Here is a 22839-nt window from a genome sequence, read left to right on the forward strand (position 1 = left end):
CTATTTTGTGAAGTGCACCAGTCCCTCCTGCAGCAAAGCACCCCCACAGCACGATGCTGCCATCCCCGTGTTCTTCGGCTTGCAAGCCTCCCCCATTTTCCTCCAAACATAATGATGGTCATTATGGCCAAACAGTTCTATTTTTGTTTCATCAGACCAGAGGGCATTCTCCAGAAAGTACGATCTTTGTCACCATGTGCAGTTGCAAACCGTAGTCTGGCTTTTTTAATGGCAGTTTTGGAGCAGTGGCTTCTTCCTTGCTGAGCAGCCTTTCAGGTTATGTCGATATAGGACTCATTGTACTGTGGATATAGATACTTTTGTACTTGTTTCCTCCAGCATCTTCACAAGGTCCTTTGCTGTTGTTCTGGGATGGATTTACACTTTTCGCGCCAAAGTATGTTCATCTCTAGGAGACAGAATGCGTCCCCTTCCTGAGCGGTTTGATGGCTGCGTGGTCCCATGGTGTTTATACTTGCGTACTATTGTTTGTACAGATGAACGTGGTACCTTCAGGCATTTGGAAATAGCTCCCAAGGATGAACCAGACTTGTGGAGGTCTACAATTTATTTTCTGAGGTCTTGGCTGATTTATTTAGATTTTCCCATAATGTTCCCATGATGTCAAGCACCTCCAATTGACTCAAATTATGTCAATTAACCTATCAGAAGCTTCTAAAGCCATGACATCATTTTCTGGAATTTTCCAAGCTGTTTAAAGGCACAATCAACTTAGTGTATGTAAACTTCTGACCCACTGGAATTGTAAGTGAAATAATCTGTCTGTAAACAAGTGTTGGAAAAATTGTGCCATGCACAAAGTAGATGTCCTAACCGAAAACTATAGTTTGTTAACAAGAAATTTGTGAAGTGGTTGAAAAACACATTTTAATGACTCCAACCTAAGTGTAGGTAAACTTCGACTTCAATTGTATGTGTGGTCTGCTCTGACAAAAGAAAGCTCATGGATGCTTTCGTGTGTCAGATAACTGACACACGAAAGTATTCCTTAGTTGGTGGCATAGGTTTATAGTTTTTCAATTTGCTTGAAGGCTATATACTTGTAATTGCAAGTTAGACCTTAAGGTACCAAAAGAAAATGGTATCTGGCATATAACCTTAATAAGGCATGTCCATACAACCAAATATTTCCAGACTGATTGAGATGGACAATAAATGCAATCATTGCTTGCATCAGCTGCACAATACCCTGCAGTGATTTCCATATTGTGCCTAAAGAAGAAAGGAACACCTAGGTAACCAGGCAACTGCTGTAACAAACAACAGCGGCCTTTCATTTTGAGACACTGGAGTCTAAACCCTGCTCTTCCCCTAATGCACTTTTACATTCATGATATGCACGGCAAACCTCACGGTGCCCAAGGTGTAACACAGAGAGAGAAATCTCTGCCTCCGCCACTGCCCCCACCTTTAAATGGCTTCTGACTTTGGCTACTGCAGCTTTTTTACATGCACTCCGACTTCTGCCTCTCATAGAAGTCTGTTTTTGTTGTTTTTGAATTAATGTGTACGTGGTTAGAGCAGTAGCTAAGACCTCAGTGTTAGTCCAATGAGAATGTTTAGTTTGTGGTTATTATAATACTACTGTTGGAACATCTAATAAGCGGTGACCTAAAGCAAACAGTAAAACCATTACCCTTTATTATTTCACACATGAGGATGTATGTTCTTATACTCTAATTGTTTTGTCCATCTACTAAGCTGTTGTTAGGATCTAGGTTTGTTTGCAGTGTCTTTATTGATCAAGATACCATATAGCCTCCTCCCTAAGTTTGTTTTACTCACTGCTTTAGCACACTCCGCCAACCCTGATGTCCTTGCCGTGTCTGAATCCTGAGATTTCCATCCCCAACTACAACATTTTCCATCAAGATAGAACTGCCGAAGGGGGAGCAGTTGCAATCTACTGCAGAGAAACCCTGCAAAGTTCTGTCACACTTTCCAGGCCACCCCCCTCAGATTCCAGTTGTGCCATGGATACCATATGTGAATTGATTGTTCCCATCTATCTTCAGAGTTGGTTCTGTTAGGTAACCTGAAATGGGATATGTTTAACACCCGTGCAGTCCTACAATCTAAGCTAGATGCCCTCAATCTCACAAATTATCAACGAACACACCAGGTACAACCCTAAATCTGTAAACATGGGACCCTCACTGATATTATCCTGACCAACATGCCCTCCAAATACACCTCTGCTGTTTTCAATCAGGATCTCAGCGATCACTGCCTCATTAGCTGCATCCGCGATGGGTCCGCGACCACCCCTCATCACTGCCAAATGCTCCCTAAATCACTTCTGCGAGCAGGCCTCTCTAATCGACCTGTCCCGGGTATCCTGGAAGGTTTTTGACCTCCATCCTCGTCCGTCGAGGAAGCCTGATTGTTCTTTAAATAATTTCCTCACCATCTTAAATAAGCATGCCCCTTTCAAAAAATGTAGAACTAAGAACAGATATAGGCCTTGGTTCACTCCACACCTGACTGCCCTCGGCCAGCACAAAAACATCCTGTGGCGGACTACACTAGCATCGAATAGTCCCCACGATATGCAACTTTTCAGGGAAGTCAGGAACCAATACACGCAATCAGCCAGGAAAGCAAAGGCTAGCTTTTTCAAACAGAAATTTGTATTCTGTAGCTCTAACTCCAAAATGTTGTGGGACACTGTAAAGTTCATGGAGAATAAGAGCACCTCCTCCCAGCTGCCCACTGCACTGAGGGTAGGTAACACTGTCACCACCGATAATCCACGATAATCGAGAATTTCAATAAGCATCTCTCTACCGCTGGCTATGCTTTCCTCCTGGCTACCCGAACTCCGGCCAACAGCTCTGCACCCCCGCAGCTACTTGCCCAAGCCTCCCCAGCTTCTCCTCCACCCAAATCCAGATAGCAGACATTCTGAAAGAGCTGCAAAACCTTGACCTGTACAAATCAGCTGGGCTAGACAATTTGGACCCTCTCTTCCTCAAATTATCTGCCGCCATTGTTGCAACCCCTATTACCAGTCTGTTCAACCTCTCTTTCGTATCGTCCGAGAGCCCCAAAGATTGGAAAGCTGCCGTGGTCATCCCCCTCTTCAAAGGGGGTGACACTCTAGACCCAAACTGTTATAGACCTATATCCATCCTGCCAGATAGCTTTCTAAAGTCATCGAAAGCCAAGTTAATAAACAGATCACTGACCATTTCGATTCCCACCGTACCTTCTCCACTGTGCAATCCGGTTTCAGAGATGGTCACGGGTGCACCTCAGCCACATTCAAGGTCCTAAACGATATCATAACCGCCATCAATAAAAGACAGTACTGTGCAGCCATCTTCATCGACCTGGCCAAGATTTTCGACTCTGTCAATCACTGTAATGTTATTGGTAGACTCAACAGTCTTGGTTTCTCAAATGACTGCCTCGCCTGGTTCACCAACTACAACTCAGACAGAGTTCAGTGTGTCAAATCGGAGGGCCTGTTCTCCGGACCTCTGGCAGTCTCTATGGGGGTACCACAGGGTTCAATTCTTGGGCCGACTCTTTTCTCTGTATATATCAACGATGTCGCTCTTGCTGCGGGTGATTCCCTGATCCACCTCTACGCAGACGACACAATTCTGTATACATCTGGCCCTTCTTTGGACAATGTGTTAACAAACCTCAAAATGAGCTTCAATGCCATACAACACTCCTTCCCTGGCATTCAACTGCTCTTAAATGCTAGTAAAACTAAGTGCATGCTCTTCAACCGTTTGCTGCCCGCACCCGCCCACCCGACTAGCATCACTACTCTGGACGGTTCTGACTTTTGGACAACTACAAATACCTTGGTGTCTGGCTAGACTGTAAGTTCTCCTTCCAGACTCATATTAAACATCTCCAATCCAAAGAAAAATCTAGAATCGGCTTCCTATTTCACAACAAAGCCTCACGCCGCCAAACATACCTCGTAAAAATGACTATCCTACCGATCCTCGACGATGTAATTTACAAAATAGCCTCCAACACTCTACTCAGAAAACTGGATGCAGTCTATTACAGTGCCGTACGTTTTGTCACCAAAGCCGCATATACCACCCACCACTGCAACCTGTATGCTCTAGTCGGCCTGCCATCGCTTCCTATTCATCGCCAGACCCATTGGCTCCAGGTCATCTATAAGTATATGCTAGGTAAAGCTCCGCCATATCTCAGCTCACTGGTCACGATAACAACACCCACCCGTAGTACGGGCTCCAGCAGGTATATCTCACTGGTCATCCCCAAAGCCAACCCCTCGTTTGGCCGCCTTTCCTTCCAGTTCTCTGCTGCCTGTGACTGTTGTAACTTTAATGTGTTACAGAGTTACATTTACATACAGTGCCTTGCGAAAGTATTCGGCCCCCTTGAACTTTGCGACCTTTTGCCACATTTCAGGCTTCAAACATAAAGATATAAAACTGTATTTTTTTGTGAAGAATCAACAACAAGTGGGACACAATCATGAAGTGGAACGACATTTATTGGATATTTCAAAAAAATTTAACAAATCAAAAACTGAAAAATTGGGCGTGCAAAATTATTCAGCAGCAAACTCTCTCCAGAAGTTCAGTGAGGATCTCTGAATGATCCAATGTTGACCTAAATGACTAATGATGATAAATACAATCCACCTGTGTGTAATCAAGTCTCCGTATAAATGCACCTGCACTGTGATAGTCTCAGAGGTCCGTTAAAAGCGCAGAGAGCATCATGAAGAACAAGGAACACACCAGGCAGGTCCGAGATACTGTTGTGAAGAAGTTTAAAGCCGGACTTGGATACAAAAATATTTCCCAAGCTTTAAACATCCCAAGGAGCACTGTGCAAGCGATAATATTGAAATGGAAGGAGTATCAGACCACTGCAAATCTACCAAGACCTGGCCGTCCCTCTAAACTTTCAGCTCATACAAGGAGAAGACTGATCAGAGATGCAGCCAAGAGGCCCATGATCACTCTGGATGAACTGCAGAGATCTACAGCTGAGGTGGGAGACTCTGTCCATAGGACAACAATCAGTCGTATATTGCACAAATCTGGCCTTTATGGAAGAGTGGCAAGAAGAAAGCCATTTCTTAAAGATATCCATAAAAAGTGTTGTTTAAAGTTTGCCACAAGCCACCTGGGAGACACACCAAACATGTGGAAGAAGGTGCTCTGGTCAGATGAAACCAAAATTGAACTTTTTGGCAACAATGCAAAACGTTATGTTTGGCGTAAAAGCAACACAGCTCATCACCCTAAACGCACCATCCCCACTGTCAAACATGGTGGTGGCAGCATCATCGTTTGGGCCTGCTTTTCTTCAGCAGGGACAGGGAAGATGGTAAAATTGATGGGAAGATGGATGGAGCCAAATACAGGACAATTCTGGAAGAAAACCTGATGGAGTCTGCTAAAGACCTGAGACTGGGACGGAGATTTGTCTTCCAACAAGACAATGATCCAAAACATAAAGCAAAATCTACAATGGAATGGTTCAAAAATAAACATATCCAGGTGTTAGAATGGCCAAGTCAAAGTCCAGACCTGAATCCAATCGAGAATCTGTGGAAAGAACTGAAAACTGCTGTTCACAAATGCTCTCCATCCAACCTCACTGAGCTCGAGCTGTTTTGCAAGGAGGAATGGGAAAAAATTTCAGTCTCTCGATGTGCAAAACTGATAGAGACATACCCCAAGCGACTTACAGCTGTAATCGCAGCAAAAGGTGGCGCTACAAAGTATTAACTTAAGGGGGCTGAATAATTTTGCACGCCCAATTTTTCAGTTTTTGATTTGTTAAAAAAGTTTGAAATATCCAATAAATGTCGTTCCACTTCATGATTGTGTCCCACTTGTTGTTGATTCTTCACAAAAAAAATACAATTTTATATCTTTATGTTTGAAGCCTGAAATGTGGCAAAAGGTCGCAAAGTTCAAGGGGGCCGAATACTTTCGCAAGGCACTGTATATATATATATATATATATATATATATATATATATATATATATATATTATACCTACAGGGGTCCTAATATGTCAAATAAAATAGCTACATTTTCATAGGTATGACCATCTTAAAACCATTCCAAATGCTAACTTACAAGAAACCCAGCCCTTCGACCTGATGGTAATTGGGAGCATATATGTGTGTATGATCACAATCTTTTCATGAGAGGAGCTGACATTATTTGATGTAAACAAGGAAAGCACTTGACAACGGGAGAATAATACAATTGTTTTGTAAGTCTTGCATCAATTCTGAAACAATCAATTAACATGAGGGTACGTTTAGTGCATCTGCTTTGACTGTGTAAACACAGGCATTCATAAACCTAAAAGAGGAACATCCTGATTCCCAGTCAAACTAAGTCAATAAATCATCATCCCTGGCTTCAATCTACTCAACACCACTCATTGAACACAACCTCAACCCAGCAACCAGGCTCTATAGCAAAAACCTTATTCAAAGACCACACAAGCCATCTCTTGTCCCACCAGATGTAAATTATTGGAGAGTCCCCACAAATTAGCATCACTGCGGGCTGACACACTGTAGGCCCTCACGCTGACATTGTACAGTGACATGGCACGGTCTCTGATGGCCACTCTGCATGACTGATCATGTTTCAGCTCACATGAAGTGACGCAGGACCCTGATGCAGCTGTAGTTTCTATACACCGTTGATTACTTCCAATGAATTACCCTGAGTCTGGGCACATGGATTGACTTTGGCAACCTTTATTTAGGCTGACTGTACCATAAACAAAGGGCCCACCACTAACTCATGGTAACAGTTATATCAGCGTGATTGAATGACCACCTGTCATCCTTTCTATCACTAGCTACAAAGTGATTTTGTATTTATTTAACACTCATTGAATTGGATTTCAATCTGTTTGGGGTTCAAATCTGGTTTAGTTACCACAGTAACAGTACTACTCATGGGCATGGGAGATCAAAGTCAGCAAGAGATTATGTTGTCCTTATGTGATGCTGTGAAGGTCAGTTGAGTATATCACTACATCCTAGACCAGGGAAGGAGGAATCATCTTCCATCAATGTAACAAATTAATTGGAGAAATGGGAGCAGCAGGTTGGAGCTTAGTACCTAGTATCATCACCTCACATCACCTCGGTTCCCTGTGAGAGGGGAGGCTAGGGGGTCTGACTGGATAATCAAGGATAATCAAAAGACTTTTTGTTGATCACATTTCTAACATTTTAAGAACAACTTAGAAACAATCTACCATTATTACTGAACTTAATGTAAATGGAAACTAATTATGACAAATGCATTATTGTCAAATGTCAAATGTCACTTTATGTAGCTAGGGAAAGGGGTTTGTGGGCAATAGATGCAAACACTAATGATTTAATTGAAATAAACTAATTCCTCTTCCCATCTCCTCTACAAAGACCTGGCAAGACTTGACAATAAAAAACCCAGAAACATATGTTCTCTTGGCAATCCTAGCCACATCCTACTATAACACCTCTGTAATAACCACGTCTGTCAGCTCCAATGTCACTGAGCCATGTTACATGCTTTGTTCTGTAAATGTCAATACTGTCATTATCATCATCTCTTATCTCACAGGTGAATGAATGTAAACCTCGGTTTTTATTTGAATTGATGTAACTGATCAGGATTCCAGTAACATTAAACTCTTTGGAAGTGAAACCTGAAACTGAAACAGAATATGTCACTGCAGTCTGCTTGCAATGTCCAATTCCAAAGAACTGTTTTTTCTTCCTGTGGGATATTATTTTGTGGTATATATTTTGGCAAGCTTAACAAAGTGTGATAAAACAGCATTTACGATAAGAAAGTAAAGCTCAGTATGGCTCTTTGTATTCAAAGAGTTATTATAGTAGGTGAGGCTCTAAAATAGACATGTGAGATAAGAAAGAGGAAGGAACTGGTGTGTTTTTTAGCACGAAAACAATCGACTTGAACATTTAGTACATTTTCATCCGGTTTCCATTTCACTACAGATAAATAACATTAAATCAGAGGCAAATAGAATTGACTGCACATTTGCCCTGGAAATGTACAGTAAAGATCCTAGGATCAAACACCACGTTCTTGATAAAAAAACATGTATATCTTTACTACTTTACTACACAACTACAAGCTGTGTTTATAAATAGTGGGCCTACATTTCTACTTCTGAGGATAGTTGTATATGCATGATGTAGATCTTGATTCCTGAGTTCTGAATCCACGATTTGGCAGAGGTTGAAAAGTCATGGCACATAAGTTTTCCCAACAAAAGGTTATGGTCAATAATATCAAAGGCTGCACTGAAATCTAACAGTACAGCTCCCACAATCTTCTTATGATCAATTTCTTTCAATCAATCATCAGTCATTTATGTCAGTACTTGTTGAGTGCCCTTCTCTATAAGCATGCTGAAAGTCTGTTAATTGTTTACAGAGAAATAGCATTGTATTTGGTCAAACACAATTAACCAGTAAAGGCTGTTTTACCACTCTTGGGTAGGCTTCACTCCAGGCCTGAGGACAATTACTTTTTTTCTAGGCTCAGATTAAAGATATGAGAGATAGGAGTGGCCATAGAGTCAGCTACCATCTTCAGTAACTTTCCATCTATTGTACACTGAACAAAAATATAAACACATCTCCACCGTGGAGTATTTCTGACTCGTTTCAGGAAACCCGGCGTATGTCATACGTCACTACCTCACAGGAGAGGTAACTATTTTTCACAGAAATGCCTTCTGGAACATGTGATCGTTAATGTGCCTTCATAACAAATGTGTATGCCATATGTAAATACCAATACAACTGTTAAATCACAAACCTAGTTGGTTTAGCAACGTAAAAAGTTCTGAACCTTTCCGCTAGCCATGATTGGCTGAGATAATGGCTGGGCTGGACATGCCGAGAGATGAGTTCAGATTGGTTTGCCATGTAGCACACTTGTCTATAACATGAGCTGGTCAGTATGTGTAGGTAATCCTTTCTAACGCAGATTTTTTGAAAGATATCACATAGTAGAACTGCAAAAGGGTTGCTCTCCACTTTCTGGAGGACCGAGTTTTGAAATCAGTGGAATCCATGGTGGAATTAGAGTATGATAGCTAAGGAGATGGAGAAAATTCTGCCGTTTGATTGCGAATATGCAGAGAGAGTCAAAAAGAGAACACACAGAAGGCTATTAGATATTATACGTTATAATTTTGTCAGAAAGTTGTTTTCATTTCAAGTTAAAGAGTACTGTTAGCTAGCTAACTAACGCTAGCTGGCTGGTTTGCTAGCTAACAGTACGTGTATGGTCTGTGTAGTAATATTATTTGTATCTCAGAGCCATTTGCATTGCTAGTTATAGCCTATTGTTAGCTAGCTAACAATGAACCTGGTTGGTTAGCTACGTGCAGATTCATGCAGGGTAGTAACATTATGATTATGGATCATTGTTTAGCTAGCTAGCTACATGTCTAAAATAAGCAAGTAACCATTTCACTACACCCTCTGTATCCTGTGCATGTGACAAATAAACATAGATTTTATTTGATATAGTATGTGTTTACCAGAGACGGTAATGTGAAGAACATGACCTGCACCAAAGTCAAATTAGGATATAACGTTAGGCCAATGAGACAGTCCCCAAGTTCTAAAATTCTCTGGTATATTGCCCTGCTTTTATTTCGTCACACTCACAACCATAAGAGATTTTCTACAATTGGCTCGCCATTAAATAATGATCTTGTTGTGAGTTTATTTTCCTGTAATAATGTAATAATGAAGACAAATGAGTTAAAGTGAAGATGTTGTCAGTTATATGATATGGTCATTATTTTAACTGGCTAGCCAGCTAAATTGACATTAGCTACCTAGCGAACAAGCTAGGGAAATAAAACATTGTTTAGAAAGTTATTTTTAGTTGCCTGGTTTACTAGATTGAAATATACTAAACTCCTTTTTAAATGGGGGGGGGGGGGGGGGGGGTATTGGTGATAAAATACATTAGTTATTCTATTTTGGACAACCAGGCTGCTGATGTCATGCAGCCTGTAGATTTTGTGTTTCTACTTTTTCATAACGACAATGACAAGTTTGAAGTCGGACGACAATAGAATGTTCATGATGTCACTGCGATATCTGTCGATAGACATAGTATAAACCAGACTTTAGTCTTTAAATCTTTGGTTGTTTAGTAGATAGCCCCACCATCTCTCTTGTGAGGCTAAGGCTTAAGAGGGTGTGAACAATGCTGAATGGGTGTAGACAAAGAAGAGCTCTCCAGTAGGTTTACCAAAACATTCAAGTGACATTTTCATAAAAGTGAGGTTACAAATTTATCAGCTTTCAAAGCAGAATGACTTTCCCATTGTTCCTGTGGTAGCAATTATATAGGAAGAGAGAATACAGATTCTGTCAAACAATATTTTTATTTTAAGATTTGTAAAAATGGAGCAGTTTAACAATCCACTGATGGTGCATAGTTTTTAAAAAAACAAAGAACTGTATTGGCTGTCTCCTTTTATAGAAAGTACATCCTCTTATCTATGTGACAGTTAGCAGATGTGCAGAAACAGGGCCTGGGAACTGAGTTGTAAATCGTCACCATTCTCTGTTCCTCCCTGCCTTTCCCACATAGCTACAGTACCAGTCAAACGTTTGGACACACCTACTCATTCCAGGGTTTTTCTTTATTTGTTACTATTTTCTACATTGTAGAATAATAGTGAAGACATCAACACTATGAAATAACACATACTGTATAGACTCATTAAGTAACCAAAAAAGTTGCAAAAATATTTTTGATTATATGAAGAAGCCACCCTTTGCCTTGATGACAGCTTGGCACACTCTTGGAATTTTCTCAACCAGTTCAATGAGGAATGCTTTTCCAACAGTCTTGAAGGAGTTCCCACATATGCTGAGCACTTGTTGGCTCCTTTTCCTTCACTCTGCGGTCCAACTCCTCCCAAAATGTATCAATTGATACATTTTCAAGGAAACGCAAAAAAAAAGAAACATCCTCTCACTGTCAACTGTGTTTATTTTCAGCAAACTTAACATGTGTAAATATTTGTATGAACATAACACGATTCAGCAACTGAGACATAAACAGAACAAGTTCCACAGAAATGTGACTAACAGAAATTTAATAATGTGTCCGTGAACAAAGGGGGGGTAAAATCAAAAGTAACAGTCAGTATCTGGTGTGGCCACCAGCTGTACTGCAGTCCATCTCCTCCTCATGGTCTGCACCAGATTTGCCAGTTCTTGCTGTGAGATTTTACCCCTCTCTTCCACCAAGGCACCTGCAAGTTCCCGGACATTTCTGGGGTGAATGGCCCTAGCCCTCACCCTCCGATCCAACAGGTCCCAGACGTGCTCAATGGGATTGAGATCCGGGCTCTTCACTGACCATGGCAGAACACTGACATTCCTGTCTTGCAGGAAATCATGCACCGAACGAGCAGTATGGCTGGTGGCATTGTCATGCTGGAGTTTCATGTCCAATCATACAGGTTACAGACACTTTTATCTCGTAACAGCCTGTACTTTAACCTGTACATTCATGATATGCACAGCAGGCCTCACAGTGCCCGAGATGTAACACAGAGAGAGAAATCCCTGCCCCTGCCCCTCCTTTACATGGTTTCTGACTTCTGCAGCTTCTTTACATGCACTCCAACTTCTGCCTTTCACAGAGCTCTGTTTTTGTTGTTTTGAAGTAATGTGTATGTGGTTAGAGCAATAGCTACAGACCTCCGTTTGTGGTAATTATAATCATACTGCTTCCTTGTTAGTTTCAGTTAGGATAAATTACTCAAATGAAAATCCCTTAGAAAAAGCTATCACTGGATGGTCAGCCCAGGGAATAACAGGAAATGTTGGTTTATTTCAAGGCATGTTACAGCTGAATCAACATTCGATACAAAGCTGTCCAACATTATCTGTCCCTATACAGGGTCCAGAGACAAAGCCAGCCCACACAAGTATTGTTAAACATTTTGTTTGGAGGGGGGATTGGATGTCTGTGTCAGATAGAGACTTTCCCATGAAAAAGCCCATGTTTTAAAAGGGTACAAGGACACACACACCCATTGCTATGTCACGTTCATCGTAAGGAGGAGACCAAGGCACAGCATGATACGAATACATACTCTTTAATAAACGCAGGAGCACGACGCTATAATAAACCGAGTACTGCCACAGGCAAAAACACATAGACAATAACCCACAGATAAACCAAGGAATATGGCTACCTAAATATGGTTCCCAATCAGAGACAACGATAAACAGCTGCCTCTGATTGAGAACCAATCTAAGCAACCATAGACATACAAAAACCCCAGACAATACAAAAAACTAAACAAACCACCCCCTGTCACACCCTGACCTAACCAAATAAAGAAATAAAACAAAGATAACTAAGGTCAGGGCGTGACATGCTATCTGGACAATTACAAGGGTGGGGTTTGCAGGTTTTTATGGCAAGCTTCAATCTGCAATGTAAATGATGATTCATGAGTCCTTTTTTCTTCTTCTGTGGGAACTAAAAGCTCTATCCAAGCCTTAACATCAGGTTGATTATTTACCCTGTGAATCTGCCTTTAGTTTAGTTTTCCACATTTTGTTGTTTTACAGCCTGAATTTAAAATGGATTAAATTTATATTTTTTGTTTTGTTACTGGCCCACACACACAATACCCCATAATGTCAAAGTGGGATAATTTTTTTCTAAATTTGTTCAAATGAATAAAAAATGTAAAGCTGATTCAACCCCTTTGTTATGACAAGCTTAAATAAATTCAGGCGTAAAACTGTGCTTAGCAAGTCACATAACAAGTTGCATGGACTCACTCAATTTGCAGTAATAGTGCTTAACATGATTTTTTAATGACTTCCTCATCTCTTTACCCCATACATACAATTAACTGTAAGGTCTCTGAGTTGTGCAATGAATTTCAAACACAGATTCAACCACAAAGACCAGGGAGGTTTTCCAATGCCCCTCAAAGAAAGGCACCTATTGGTAGATGGGATTTTAAAAAATTAAGCGGACAATGAATATCCCTTTGAGCATGGTGAAGTTATTAATTACACTTTTGATGGTGTATCAGTACACCCAGTCAATACAAAGATAAAGGCTTCCTTCCTAACTCTGTTGACAGAGAGGAAGGAAACTGCTCAGGATTTCACCATGAGGCCAATGGTGACTTTAAAACAGTTACAGAGTTTAATGGCTGTGATAGAAAACTGAGGATGCATCAACAACATTGTAGTTACTCCACAATACTAACCTAATTGACACAGTGAAAAGAAGGAAGCCTGTACAGAATACAAATATTTAAAAACATGCATCCTGTTTGCAACAAGGTACTAAAGTAATACTACAAAAATGTGGCAAAGCAATTCACTTTTTGTCCTGAATACAAAGTGTTATGTTTGGGGCAAATCCAATACAACACATTACTGAGTACCACCCTCCATATTTTCAAGCATAATGTTGGCTGCATCATGTTGTGAGTATGCTTGTAATTGTCAAGGACTGTGGAGCTTTTCTGGATAAAAACTGAACTGGAATGGAGCTAAGCGCAGGCAAAATACTACAAGAAAACCTGGTTCAGTCTGCTTTCCACCAGACACTGGGAGATTAATTCACCTTTGAGTAGGAAAATAACAGAAAACACAAGGACACATCTATACTGGAGTTGCTTACCAAGAAGACAGTGAATGTTCCTGAGTGGCAGAGTTACAGTTTTGATTAAAATCTACTTGAAAATCTTTGGCAAGACCTGGAAATGGATGTTTAGCAATGATCAACAACCAATTTGTCAGAGCTTGAATAATTTTGAAAAGAATAACGGGCAAATGTTGCACAATTCAGCTTTACTCAGGGTGTGAATACTTATCCAAATGTAATATTTCTGTATTTAACTTTCAATAAATGTGAAACAAATTCTAAAAACACGTTTTCACTTTGTCATTATGGGGTATTTTGTGAGGTGAGAATAAAAAATAAAATAAAAAATGGAATTCAGCCTGTAACACAACAAATGTGGAATAAGTCAAGGATGAATACTATGAATACTTTCTGAAGGCACTGTACATCTAAGGTGACAGTTTATGCTTTTAAGGCTTGTGTCCAGAAAGCGACTACACTTCCTGATTTGGCCTTGTTTTTTAGCTCGCTTATGAAAAAATGCTCTCAGCCATGCATGGAGCTGAACGAGAGTTCTCACTATATAATACGCCCACAAAGTCAAAGGGCAGGTCTGTATCACCGTTTTAAGTAGTTACCATAGCCACAAAGTCAAATAGACTGCAATCACTGCAGCTGGCGGAAGAGGACTAACTCAAAATGAGTTTACCTTAGTGATGCATGGATGTTCCAAACTCAGTTTTGGATGAGACTCACTTTATGAACAAAATGATCCTATTTCCACATTGTAGTTAATTTTGACACTAGAATAAATATTTCTGACTCATATTAATGCCATATGGTCCCTTTTCAACGAGATTGGTTGCTTTTTAAAGGCAGTCGCTCTTTAAAGCTGCATTATGTTACTTTTTGGGAGACCCGACCAAATTCACATTTTGTGTCATTCTCATTGAAAGCAAGTCTAAGAAGAAGTAGATATGTTCTGTGTGCACTATTTCTATGCTTCCCGTTCTTAGTTTCGTTTTTGTACACCAGCTTTAAAACAGCAGAAAATACAATATTTTTGCTCATGAAAAATATATTTCACAGTAGTTTAGATGGTACAATCATTCTCTGCACTATACAGTACTAGTTTATTTTGTCACAAACTGAAATTTGGCGAACTTTTGTCATTTCTGCGATTTCTGCATAGAACATCTTTAAGTGTTTCTTAGGGCTGCAATCCCGTTAACGGGATCGATATGACAACAGCCAGTGAAAGTGCAGGGCGCCAAATACAAAACAACAGAAATCTCATAATTAAAATTCCTCAAACATACATGTATCTTATACCGTTTTAAAGGTAATCTTGTTGTTAATCCCACCACAGTGTCCGATTTCAAATAGGCTTTACTGCGAAAGCACCACAAACGATTATGTTAGGTCACCACCAACTCACAGAAAAATTCAGCCATTTTTCCAGCCAAAAAGAGGAGTCACAAAAAGCACAAATGGAGATAACATGAATCACTAACCTTTGATGATCTTCATCAGATGTCACTCATAGGACTTAATGTTACACAATACATGTATGTTTTGTTTCATAAAGTTCATATTTATATTTAAAAAATCTCAGTATACATTGGCGCGTTACATTCACTAGTTCCAAAGGCATCCGGTGATATTGCAGAGAGCCACATCATTTTACAGAAATACTCATTATAAATGTCAATAAATACAATTGTTAGACATGGAAATATAGATATACCTCTCCTTAATGCAACCGCTGTGTCAGATTTCAAAAGCTTTACGGAAAAAGCAAACCATGCAATAATCTGAGACGGCGCTGAGAAAAAAATTAAATTATCCACCATGTTGGAGTCAACAGAAATCAGAAATAACATTATAAATATTCCTTTACCTTTAAATGCACTCCCAGTAATCATAGTTCCACAATAAATGTTTGTTTTGTTCGATAATGTCCATTATTTATGTCCAAGTAGCTACTTTTGTTAGTACGTTTAGTACACAAATCCAAACGCTCGTGCAGGTACAGCCGAACGTCGGATGAAAACTTAAAAAAGTTATATTACAAGTCGAAGAAACTTGTCAAACTAAGTATAGAATCTATCTTTAGGATGTTGTTATCATAAATCTTCAATAACGTTCCAACCAGAGAATTCCAAAGTCTGTAGAAAATCCGTGGAACGCACGTCACTATCTCCCTCACCAACTTCAAACATCTGCTATCTGAGCAGCTAACCGAGCGCTGCAGCTGTACATAGTCCACCCATTTTTGCCTACCTCATCCCCATACTGTTTTTATTTATTTGCTTTTCTGCTCTTTTGCACACCAATATCTCTACCTGTACATGACCATCTAATCATTTATCACTCCAGTGTTAATCTGCAAAATTGTAATTATTCGCCTACCTCCTCATGCCTTTTGCACACAATGTATATAGACTCCCCTTTTTTCTACTGTGTTACTGACCTGTTAATTGTTTACTCCATGTGTAACTGTGTTGTCTGTTCACACTGCTATGCTTTATCTTGGCCAGGTCACAGTTGCAAATGAGAACTTGTTCTCAACTAGCCTACCTGGTTAAATTAACGTGAAATAAAAAAATAAAATAAAAAATGTGAAATGCGCATGACCAGGACCTGGCTCTCTGAACTACATAGCGAGCTACTACGCAAAGGAACCTCCATTAGATCCATTGCATAAGGGAATTATTTAAGGGTTTTGCATAGGAACCCCTCAAACATTTTCCGTAAGAGCATAGTCCCAGTCGGTTTTAGATTGAACATCACGGCACCGCCCGCCTGTGGGAAAACAACCCATGGTTACCCAATTGGCTCACAACAAAAAATTAACCTTTTTCAAAAGCAATTTTCTTGTCTACTTGTTTTAATCAATTACAAAACTGCATTTAAGCAAAGTACATGTATAAAGATTACTTTTCAACATTGCCTGCTCCAGAGCGTTGTCACTTAACATAATATTGTAGGGCTTCCCTCATGCCCCTTTTCATGACAGGGATAGCAGCCATGTGAATGAGTGAGTGCTAGCTAGCTACTGACTGGAACATTAAGCTAACCAAGACCAACAACACAAACAGACTATACAGATACAAGTAGTGAGAGTTACAAACGGACTATACTAAACGAGTTAAATGTCTTGTGATGAAATGTTTTCCATACACATAGCTACGTGTAGCCTACTTAGACACCGGGTCCCCACAATTTCCCACTCTTCCACGCTGAATAGCCTGAAGCCACAGGGCTCTTCTCGCAGGTTCCATTTCCCTATGTGGGAGCATGAACCGTAGGTCGGGATTTTTGACCTGGTTACATGAATCAAATCAAATCAAAGTTTATTTGTCACGTGCGCTGAATACAACAGGTGTAGGTAGACCTAGAGTGAAATGCTTACTTACAGACTCTAACCAATAGTGCAAAAAATGTATTAGGTGAACAATAGGTATGTAAAGAAATAAAATAAACAGTAAAAAGACAGGCTATATACAGTAGCGAGGCTATAAAAGTAGCAAGGCTACATACAGACACTGGTTAGTCAGGCTGATTGAGGTAGAATGTACAGTACATGTAGATATGGTTAAAGTGACTATGCATATATGGTTGGCGGGTGGTGAGCGGTGGGACACAATGCAGATCGCCGGTTAGCCAATGTGCGGGAGCCATGGTTGGTCGGGCCAATAGTATGTACATGAATGTATAGTTAAAGTGACTGTGCATATATGATAAACAGAGAGTAGCAGCAGCGTAAAAGAGGGGTTGGGGTGGCACACAATGCAAATAGTCTGGGTAACCATTAGATTACCTGTTCAAGAGTCTTATGGCTTGGGGGTAAAAACTGTTGAGAAGCCTTTTTGTCCTAAACTTGGCACTCCGGTACCGCTTGCCATGCGGTAGTAGAGAGAACAGTCTATGACTGGGGTGGCTGGGGTCTTTGACAGTTTTTAGGGCCTTCCTCTGACACCGCCTGGTGTAGAGGTCCTGGATGGCAGGCAGCTTAGCCTCAGTGATGTACTGGGCCGTATGCACTACCCTCTGTAGTGCCTTGCGGTCGGGGGCCGAGCATTTGTTGTATTAGGCAGTGATGCAAGCAGTCAGGATTTTCTCGATGTTGCAGCTGAATAACATGTTTTTCTATTTCTGTATAAAAAAAGAATCTATGATGAAGTTTTACACTGGGGGTCAATGGGAAATAATGTTTGTGGATGTGGTTGCGGGGAATTCCGTATTATTACTTGAATATTGACTCGGAATATGCAGTGCATTCGGAAAGTATTCAAACCCCTTGACTTCTTCTACATTTTGTTACGTTACAGCCTTATTCTAAAATGGATCAAATGTTTTTTTCCCCCCAGCAATCTACACACAATACCCGGTAATGACAAAGCAAAAACAGGTTTAGACTTAAACATAACATTTACATAAGTATTCAGACCCTTTACTCAGTACTTTGTTGAAGCACCATTGGCAGCGATTACAGCCTTGAGTCTTCTTGTGTATGACGCTACAAGCTTGGCACACCTGTATTTGTGGAGTTTCTCACATTCTTCTCTGCAGATCATCTCAACCTCTGTTAGGTTGGATGTAGAACGTCGCTACACAGCTATTTTCAGGACTCTCCAGAGATCGGGTTCAAGTCTGGGCTCTGTTTAGGCCACTCAAGGACATTCAGGACATTGTCCCGAAGCCACTCTTGTGTTGTCCTGTTGGAAGGTGAACCATCGGCCTAGTCTGAGGTCCTGAGCGCTCTGGAGCAGGTTTTCATCAAGGATTTCTCATATTTTCCTTGATCCTGACTAGTCTCCCAGTCCCTGCCGCTGATAAACATCCCCACAGCATGATGCTGCCACCACCATGCTTCACCGTTGGGATGATGCCAGGTTTCCTCCAGACGCTTGGCATTCAGGCCAGAGTTCAATCTAGGTTTCATCAGACCAGAGAATCTTGTTTCTCATGGTCTGAGAGTCGTTTAGGTGCCTTTTGGCAAACTCCAAGCGGGCTGTCTTGTGCCTTTTACTGAGGAGTACCCATTGGGAACTTGGCCACCTCCCTGACCAAGGCCCTTCTCCCCCGATTGCTCAGTTTGGCAGCTAGCTCTATGAAGAGTCTTGTTGGTTCCAAACTTCTTTCATTTAAGAATGATGGAGACTACTGTGTTCTTGTGCCGAATTAGGATATTGCTGCAGACATTTTTTGGTACCCTTCCCCAGAACTGTGCCTCGGCACAATCCTGTCTCGGTTTTTGCTCTGATATGCACTGTAAACTGTGGGACCTTATATAGACAGGTGTGTGCCTTTCCAAATCATGTCCAATCAATTTAATTTACTACAGGTGGACTCCAATCAAGTTGTAGAAACATCTCAAGGATGATCTATGGAAACAGGATGCACCTGAGCTCAATTTCGATTCTCATAGCATAGGATCTGAATACTTCTGTAAATAAGGTATTTCTGTTTTTTAATACAACGCCGGACTGAATCCTCACCTTTAGACATTTTTGCAAATGTATTACAAATAAAAAACAGAAATACCTTCTTTACAGGGTGAAATTTTGAAATTGGGTAGTGCATCAACAGTTTCCTTCTTGTCATGTCAGTCACTGCAGACCTTAGTGCGTTATTTATAACTTGGCAGAAATGTCCGGATCAACTCACCCATGTCAGCTAGCGTTTCGTTATCCAAAGAAATGTACTCCTATGAGTATACAATCTCCGTATGGATGGACCCAGCGGGAATCGAACCCACGATCACCCACGATCATGAGAGAAATTAGTATGGGAAGCAGAAAAAGCGTATGGGGTTGCTAAACACTCAACATCATTCCAGGTTTTCCTACTGCTTGAATACCTAGACGGCAGAGGGCTGTGGTGGTGCACATCGTAATGGCATGTGCTCCAGACCAGTGTAACTTAAGATCAAAGTGCTTGTGCCCTGGAAAATTACAGCGTTCACAGAGTCGTGTTATCCCAGAATACATTAATAATAAAAAGGAGGCAGCATCTCAATTAAAAGATGGGTGGTATTTTCTGGTTTTCATTTTCTGATTAACTCATAGATTTCCAATAAATAGGGTTTGTACAAGGTAAGTGGATATGCGTTTTCAGAATTGGTCATTAGCACTGCCCAGCAAGGTTCCTGGTTACCACTGATATTCTAATCCATGCAAAGGTCAGTAAGAAACTACAGGCTTAGGGGAAAAAAAGAGAAACTGAGTCTCTCACATTAGCACATGATGGTCATGTTTACACCTTCCCCTGCTGACAAAGAGGTTCACTAAAAATAGATCGTCAACCATGTTTCTGAATGAGGATGGATAGTAAGAGGAACCTAGAGTGATTATTGCCAGTACGCAAAAAAAAATATAGGTCTACAAGATATTGTGTACGATGTGGTATGAACTCTGGTAAAAGGATGACATGGGCCTTTCAATATTCAGTTGCCATATGAAATGCATTATTGCTTGCCACAGATGTACTCCAAGACTGTCCTTTTATATAAAAAATAATAATAAGGAAACAGATATTTTTAAATGGTTTAATAAAATCTCTACTCACTAAATAAAATATTAATAAATACATTTCAAGTCAATAATTAATACAAATTATTTAACTTATAAAGTGATAATGCTTGTTAGTGGAAGTTCAACATCCCCCAGAATATAGTCTCTTTTCATAGTGGACATTTTATTGACAACTTTAAATCTCAGGGAGCGTTGGCCGAGATCTGAGATGGCATCAAAGAAAAAGTCCTCATTGAATATGGGGTTATGACACTTCCTGATGACTGTGCTACGCTGCTTTTGGACCTTTCCAGGCACCAGGGAGAGGCTGAAACTGCAGTTTATACTTTTGGGGTCCACCGAACGAGTATACAGCCCCTCAGCACTGATGAGCCGCACCCGCAGCCTCTGGTTATCAGGACAGTATTCTGCAGAGAGACGCAGGAGGCCATCCTTCCCTATTGGGATCAAGCTCTCCCTCATCACCCTTTCCTTATGCAGAACCAAGTCTGTGGGGAAGATGGTAGGAGGAGCCAGACCGAAGCTTGGTGGAAGGCCCTCTACCAGCCCCTCTGACGCCCTTCTTATGACGTTGGGGCTATTGTCCGTGGAGCTGCCCTCGTCTGTCGACAGGGAGTTGTTTCTGGACACCACAGTCTTTCTGATGTTTCTGGAGAGAAGCCTTTCATGACTCAGTGTTTTGAAGAGGGAAGACTTGGGTGGGGACCTGCTCAGCATTGGGGAGCTGAAAGGGGATGACTCAGCTGACGAGGTGGTGTCGCTGTCCACTGTGCCCTGTCTGTTGAGGGTATAACCTCTGGGGGACAGTCTGGAGGTCAGGGTGTGGAGACTGAAGGAGGAAGAGGAGGATGACAGGACGGTGTTGGACCTGCTCCTTGGGAGCAGCAGCGCTGTGCCACAGGACCCAGGGTCATTGTGGAACAGGGACTCCTTCCTCCTGGTGTGGGGGCTCTCCAGCAGGGTACAGAAGCCGTAGCAGGTCTGGGCTTTGGCCATGTGGGGCAGGGAGAGGGCTGCCTGGCTCTGAGGGTCTGCGTTGGTGGTCTCCTCATCATTACAGTCATAGGGGCTCTCGTCCACACTCTCCACCTGGATGATGTGTGGGTTGACGAGCTCTCGTGCTGGGGCCTCCCTCTTAGGGATCCCCCTCTCCCGCTCAAACAGTGACACTCTGATGGTGGGGGCCTGGCGGCTCTGCTCTTTACCTTTCGCCTCCTGTAAGGGAGGGATCTTAGGAGGGATGCAGAACTCTGGTATAGTGTCTGGGGTGATGACGTTAGGACACAGGGAAAGTCTCTTGTGTTTGTTAACTTTCTCTCCAAACATGTCTCCGATCCTGAAGCTGTATTCTGTTGAGGGGAGAGGCAGGTTGGGTCTCTCCGTGGACACACGGATCTTCTCCACCACCCACATTAGTTCTCTGACAGGGCTTGGAAACTGCAAAGGGAAAAGGAAATCCTCATTAGATAACAGAAATGGACCCAAATCACAGGCAATCAAAAATGTGATTTAAAAAAACACAAGTTAAATACTTTTTATAAACACAAATTCAACTTTATATTGAAAGCATTGAGAAAAGGTAAATATTGAAGTTAAGCTTACCTTTTGTGAATGAGATGTGAGCAAATCCAACACTGTGTCCTTACAGACAGGCTTGTGAGATAGATAATAGATAATTATTGTAATAGTAAAGTTTTTATAAGCAATATCTGAGGCTCTCTATAAGTAGCAGGCTAAGGCTCTCTCTTGTTAAGACCAGCTCCTCTGTAAGCGACTGACAGAGAGCTGCAGGCTGTTTAAATATGGCCGGGTGATGGGGAGGAGAGCAGGATGACTTCCATACACCCTTCAGTGCTCGGACAAGAACCTCCCTCTCTCTTTGCTCACCTGTTCCCATGGAGACACCCAAGCCACAACAGCAGGGGGAAAGGCCAGCATGATAAGACAACTGAACTACTTTCAAATTGAACACATGTATTTGACCAAAGGAATACATGTTAATTGTTTGTTTGATTTCCATTTATGCAGATGAGCAAGGAAATTTAACTTTGGGTTGTTCACACAAATAAAGTGAAATGGTAAGATTATGGCTGAAGCCTATTGGTGAATTTTATTGAATAGAATAGGAGTCAAACCTCTCTACATCAATGAATTACAGGAAGAAACTATTGCTTGCTTAAGACACTTTAATATGTGCTTGATTTATTATTGACGTCAATACGTAGTCTTTGAGTCAAGTGAATCTTTGTCCATTTATGTTGCTGAGAATATTGGTTAAATCCACATACATGTGTCCCTTTCATATCAATACTACTTACAGTTTTGCTATGAAAGAACTGAGTCACTGTAAAAATAGTCTAAGTGTATAGATGTTGCAAAGCCACACACTGAAATCACAATATCCGACAGGTTTGTTTGTCATCCTCTTTTATCGATTTTGAATGCAACATTCAAATCATTTCAAATCACATGAATACTCAATGGCCTGCTATAAGTATTTTCTATACAGGTCACCACCTTACATGTATTTGTATTAAATTTATTTAACTAGGCAATTCAGTTAATTAAGAACAAATGCTTATTTACAATAACAGCCTACCCCAGCCAAACCTGGACAAATTGTGCATCGCCCTAT

The 22839-nt window shown here is 41.0% G+C and overlaps 1 protein-coding gene across 1 annotated transcript; it reads right to left on the reverse strand.

Moving 5' to 3' along the window:
• Nucleotides 1-20204: 20204 nt before the first annotated feature.
• LOC139416036 (C2 calcium-dependent domain-containing protein 4C-like) lies at nt 20205-21976 on the reverse strand. The gene is made up of 2 exons (XM_071164278.1): nt 21807-21976; nt 20205-21641 (listed from the first exon to the last, which is right to left on the reverse strand). Exon 2 carries the CDS (start codon nt 21615-21617, stop codon nt 20295-20297), a length of 1323 nt encoding a protein of 440 aa, XP_071020379.1. The 5' UTR covers nt 21618-21641; nt 21807-21976; the 3' UTR covers nt 20205-20294.
• Between the last annotated feature and the right edge of the window lie 863 nt (nt 21977-22839).

This window comes from Oncorhynchus clarkii, chromosome 1 (genome assembly GCF_045791955.1).
Source record: "Oncorhynchus clarkii lewisi isolate Uvic-CL-2024 chromosome 1, UVic_Ocla_1.0, whole genome shotgun sequence".
Taxonomy (NCBI): Eukaryota; Metazoa; Chordata; class Actinopteri; order Salmoniformes; family Salmonidae; genus Oncorhynchus; species Oncorhynchus clarkii.